We start from the raw sequence: 6,320 nt of genomic DNA on the forward strand, positions 1-6,320 counted from the left end.
GATGTGTGGTGATTTTTCTCTTCAGTACGTTTTCCATTGAGGAAACAATATTACGCTGCATACCCCTAACATTTTTGGTGCGTTCTTCAATGTTTGGATTGATGAGTTCAATTCCCAGTTCTTGAAGAAACAAGCGCCTTCTATTACTTTTTTGTTTTATTCCAATCAGGAAAGTTCATTGTGTATAAGGTATATGCGTTTATACAAGCGATGTCAATAAGCGTAAAAAAGACGGATAGTGGCTATCTCCGTGTACTTCTCTTCGTGCTGTATTTACGTGCCATTTGGTCGATTGTATCGACACCACCTTTTGTTGCGTTATAGAATAAATTTATGTCTGATTTGTTCTTTCCCTCAGTATCTGATATCTTGTTATCATTATGTTGAGTTGACAGTAGTCAGTGGCGTATTTAGGGGGGGGCTTCCGGGCTTAAGCCCCCCCCCCGAAATCTTACTTACTATAGTAAAGTATATGAAATACCTTGCAGAATTTTCTTATTTTCAGGCAAAGCCCCCCTCGAAAGTTAGCAAAGCCCCCTCGAAAGTTAGCAAAGCCCCCCCCGAAACAAAATTGTAAATACGCCACTGACAGTAGTAATAAAAGTTTTTTTTTCGGTTTTTCCTTAGCTACATAGGACACTATTCTTACCGGAGGCTTTCCACTGTTGGGATCAGTGAATGCAAACATATTAGGATGTAGTTCCCTATTGTTGATGGATTTCAGTTCCTCAGGAATGTGTTTTCTATTGCTTTGTAATGTTCCTACTAATGTAAGACCATAGTGTACAAATGTTCAGCCAATTCTACAGACGTGTAGTACCTGTCTGTAGTGACATTTCTACCTGTATTCTTTATAGGAGTGACAAGTCGTTTCACTACTTCTTTTGGTTCTCTTGAGGCAGTTGTTGTGCCCTCTTCCTTACCGGCATACACTTCCATATTATAAACGTATCGGTGATCACAGTCAGCTAACATCCTGATGAGTATACCGTATTTTCCAGTTTTCTCTTTCATAAAAACTTTGAACTTACAATTTCCGCGGAAAAGGGAAAGCATTTCATCAATAACTGTATTAGCTCCAAATTTACAATACTTCGGAAACGTGTCGTTCAGAAGGTTGAACACTTCGCGTAAAGGTGCAAATTTGTAGTTAGCTTTCCTTTGCTCTCTCGTAGCCTTGTCATCAAACCGAAGAATTTTTAGGAGAGAACGAAATCTGTTCCGACTCATGCTTGCAATGTATACACATCGTCCTAAATTCTCAGATCACAAATCGTGATAGTCTAAGTTAGTGTCATCATTTGCTCCCATCGGAATAAGCACTCCTATAAGTGCAAGCGTTTCACTTTCATTGCTGGGGTCAATATTTTGTCTACATGTTTCTTCATTGGTATGTTTCACGATTTCTGATAGAATTTCGTCTGTGAGAAATTTCAGAAAAGATTCACGAATATTGTTTACTATACACCGTCTGGCTTTAGTCCAGGACGTTCACGTATAATATTTTGCTTTGTTCTTCGTAGACAAGGTGGTGGTTTATCAACGTACACTCTACCAGATTTGCTTATGTACTTTGTAGAAACATACGTTCCCTTACTATCGTTCACATTCGGATTATCACTACATTTTGATGTTACCGATTCCGAGTCACTGGAATGGTAAACTTCATCGTCACAATCATAAATGTTTTCGATGTCACTTACATGGTTCTCGGTCTCACTTACATCTTCTAAACTACTTATCTTAGTTTCACTCACATCAGAAGAAAGTTCCTCCGCTATTTCTTTTTCCGACAAATATCTACTCATTATTATCTTGTAAAAGAAACACAACGCACTGAAAACTATACAAAGACTGTTCACAGACTGCACAACTGTTCTCAAAGGACTATCACCCTTGTACTGCTAATGGCGAAGATGTAGACAGTCATTTGTCTACTATTTGAACACAGTAGTCAGCTAAAAGCAGAAACTAAAAAAAAAAAATATTCCAAAATTCAAGGTATTTAATTGGACCAAGGGGGGGTTATTTAGTGTCCACCATCGAATTTTGGACCTATGTTTAGCAGAAGGGGTCCAGCTCTTTTCTCTTAAAAAATGTTACAATTTTAGTAATTTCTGTTTACATTCGGATAGTTTATGGTAGGATTGGTTAATTTAAGTTAGGTTAGGCTAGTTTAGGTTACGTTAGGTTAGTTTAGCTTATGTTATATTAGTGTAGGAGTCCCGCATAATTTTCCAAAAAATGATAGAATTTCGCTTGTTTCTACTAATATTACGTTAGTTTAGGTTAATTCAGGTTAGCTTAGGTTAGTTTAGGTTAGCTTACGTTAGTTTAGGTTAGATTTGGTTACGTTATGTTACGTCTAAGTACTTGCATCACTCATTTCTCCTGTAAATTTTGTGTTTTTTACGTGCTTCTGGACCCCTTGTACTAAACATACCCCGAATTTTGCTTTTATTATTAACCAACGAAACAGAGGAGAAAGATTTGTCCCATCGAAACAATTATTTTAGATACTTACTGACACAAAATAAAAATATGGAGAAGGGGCTCACAAATATTCAACATAAAACAACGATATTCAAAAGTGTGGACATTTTATAGCTCCCCCCTTGGTTCTTTGAGGGTTAACTCAAACTTCATGTAAGCTTATTAGTTTGTTTCTAATAACATTATTCACCGTATTTTCGATCACACCTCGTATATTCAAGAGTTCATTTTAAACGTTTTCGTTCGTTTTCCCATGATTGAGACCCACCTAAGATCATTATAATTTTTATAATGTATATTTAAAAATGTCTCATAGTAAACGAACAAACACACAGCAAGTTACGTCCTGATGCTCTTTTAATATATACAGTGGCGTATTTAGGGGGGGGCTTCCGGGCTTAAGCCCCCCCCCGAAATCTTACTTACTATAGTAAAGTATATGAAATATCTTGCAGATTTTTTACATTTTCAGGCAAAGCCCTCCCCGAAAGTTAGCAAAGCCCCCCCCCCCGAAAGAAAATCGTAAATACGCCACTGAATATATATATCGAGTTCATCAGTGGTGTTCTTTCCCAACCTTACTAATTGTTCAAACCACAGTAACAAGTCTGTACAAGAAACACACTATATTTACAAAGATTACTAACAGGTGGTACTCGTGTCTACGTCAAAACAACTAAAAACTATTTGGCAATGAAACAAAATTGGTATTACACAACAATACGTATTTTATTATTGAACAAAACTCTTTACACGCCTGTGTAATCGGAACACGTTTCTTTGATAAACCACCACCATCATGGTTTAAGATATTCTACTAGTTGGATAAAAGTTTAGGAGTGATTTAAATATTACCGAGAAATATGACGAAACAACAGAAGTATCTTTTTCTGATTTTTGTTATGTTCTTCCTGCTCGTAGTTCATCTTGTGCTCTACAATTAGTTTTCGATAAAAGCAACTAACGCCATCTGTTTATAATCTTGAAAATAACGTTCGTTGTATGGACGAGTTTTCCCAAATAGCTAGTTTAGTTTGGTTCGTTTGTAAAATCGAAAACCACCTTCACCAATGGGTAGGTTCGTAACATTCCAAATACATTAAACTCTCAAGAAGGGCGTAATTTGGAGATTGTTTTATATATATTTATTTTGACCATTTATTTTGATCATCCGCTATAATGGAGAAACCGAAACATAGAGAAAAGCGAAACTTTGCACGAAGTAACTATGAGGAGGGGGACATCTTTGCATGTATTAAACAGAAACACCCGACAAACAGTGTTGCCAACCAAATATAAAGTTATTTTATTTTCAAATGGCACCTAACAGAATAGAGAGCTCGAATCAATAACACATTCCAACGGATTAATAGGTACGTGTTGCACCGAGTATATGGGAAAAACTTTATTATTGACTTGATATTTGCAGAATTGCTAGAGGGCACATATAGAGCATTTGTAATATGTTACTGAATGACTTTGTGAGTTACGGTATTCAATACGTCTGCAAAGTTTCGTGACAATTTCTCCAATAATAAAGAAACACAATGTAACAACAGTGAATTTACGAAATTGGGTCAATCATTTGTAATAACCCAGTAAATCCATTACCAAGGGCGTCCATCAGGGGGCACGGTGGGGCGTTCGTCCCCTTAAAGAAAATTGTACTTCGGAAGATCGAAGACCCAATAGAATTTTTAGGATAGTTACCGCAAAATTTGGAACTATATTTGAAATGTCACTTATACTTGCCCCCCCTCTGGGAACCACAACATGGGCGCCCTTGTCCACTACAGTTTCCGGTTTCAATATTGATCATAGGACAAACGCCGATATAGTGTGAAGCGTTTTTTTAAAAATACATTTAGCGTTCTAAGAATAATATTTGCTCTCTTAACCCTATGTTCAAACCGGAAACGGCAGGATTCTACCACTTCCGGTTTCAACGTTGGTCGCTATAGAATAAAAACGGTAATACATAGCGAGAAGCGGTTTTCTGCTATCGATTAAGCTTTCAAACAATACATTCCATCTCCACTGTAATCTGTGTACCAAAGCCGGAAGTGATGAAAATCTGCTACCACTTCCGGTTTTAATGAGTTGACTTTGAGCTTAATGTCCCGTTCAGCAGATGAGACGTGAACCTACTGATTAGCGTAGAATCCGAACCACATGAGCTTCCGCTGGAAATCGAACCCGGGTCTCCCACACGCCAAAGGCGGGTACGCTAACTGCTTGGCCACGAAGGAGCTCTACTTCCGGTTTTAATATTGAGTAAATTCATGGTGTACAAACCAAACTCTTTCACGTGGTGTACACATTAATACTGCCCTTTAAAACAATGAAGAACGCTATAAAATGTAAAAAAAAAAAAAAAATGAGCCAGACATAACTGGAAAATGCTAAACGAATCAATAGTTGGTTTCAATTTGAATACCGGGAGACCACGGAAGCTCAGTGCTAGAGCGTTTATCTGTTCTTGGGATCACTATTTCGATCCCCGGTCAAGTAAGTTCGTGGTGGAAAATTTTGTGGGCTTTCTCAAGATATACTCCCGTTTCCTCGCGCATTTTCATTCCACCGATTTTCCATCATCATTCACTTGCTTTAATCATATGTCTTCCTTAGTATAAAGGACATAATAATGGAATGTTAAACTGGAAGTTTTAATTTCAGTTTCAATTTCCATGTCAAAGGAATATTACGCCATAAAATTGAAAGCCAAATTTTTGGTCTATAAGAAAAAGTTTGCAAGATATTACATATTATTTTTACGATCTCAGCTCTCGCCAAGTGAATTTTGTGGTGGGCAAACACCGTATGCGTAGGTTTTCTCGCAGTTCTCTCATTACCACCCACTTCATTCATTTCTCATCATCACCTTCTTCTTTTGTCTAGCCGGCATAAATTTATACAGGGTGTTTCAAAACAACACCGACAACGTTTGGGAGGTGATTCCTGACACCAAGATAAGACGAAAAGTATAGACCATCCTGGGTGCACAAATGCTTCCTTTCCGAGTTATAGGATGCCGAAAACTCGGAAAAATGAACTTTAAAGGTCCATAAATCCAAAACTATGGGACCTACCGTAGTCGGGTCAAGACTTCACTTAGGAACTCGTATGTGCCCTATCCAAATATCCATGTTTCAGAATCCTGCTGTACTTCCGCAACGATTTTTATAGAGGTACTTCGTGAGCACTTCAAATTATTTTCTATATGCCCGTAGCCAAACTACCTCTCCAAAAGTTGTTGCGTGAGTACCTTAGGATTCTGAAACATGTATTTTTGGATAGTACACATATTAGTTCCTGAGTAAAGTCTTGACCCGATTACGGTAGATCTCATAGTATTGGATCTATGGACCTTAAAATATTATTTTTTCAAGTTTTCGGCAGTCTATAACTCCGAAAGGAAGCATTTGTGCACCCAGGTTGATCTATAGTTTTTGTCCTATCTTGGTGTCAGGAATCACCTCCCGAACGTTGTCGGTGTTGTTTTGAAACACCCTGTATATTTGTCCGCAATCCTTTCGACGATGAGATCTCGAAATCCACAAGTGCTAGAAACAACACCGACATTTGTTGGTCGATTTCAAATTTTGTGTAGATTGTCCTGTTCTCATTCAAATTTTCAAAAAATTATTTCGTTTTTGTTCTATTCAACATTTTAGGGACCGTTTTGAGCCTATAAGATTAACATTGTTGCACTGCAGGCCGAAACCACGGTATTAGGCAACCAGTAGAGAAGTTACGTATGGCGGGTTGACGGACATTGCAGGCGCTTTGCTTAAATTGATTGGCAAAAGCTATTGCATGCTGGCAAT

General features: G+C 37.8%; 1 protein-coding gene across 1 annotated transcript; it reads right to left on the reverse strand.

Moving 5' to 3' along the window:
• Positions 1–765: 765 nt before the first annotated feature.
• On the reverse strand, positions 766–1,230 carry LOC145664847 (uncharacterized). Its single transcript, XM_081731862.1, has one exon. The coding sequence runs from the start codon at positions 1,228–1,230 to the stop codon at positions 766–768; it is 465 nt and encodes a 154-aa protein (XP_081587988.1).
• Between the last annotated feature and the right edge of the window lie 5,090 nt (positions 1,231–6,320).

Source organism: Thermobia domestica, chromosome 11 (assembly GCF_964235325.1).
Source record: "Thermobia domestica chromosome 11, izTheDome1.hap1.1, whole genome shotgun sequence".
Taxonomy (NCBI): domain Eukaryota; kingdom Metazoa; phylum Arthropoda; class Insecta; order Zygentoma; family Lepismatidae; genus Thermobia; species Thermobia domestica.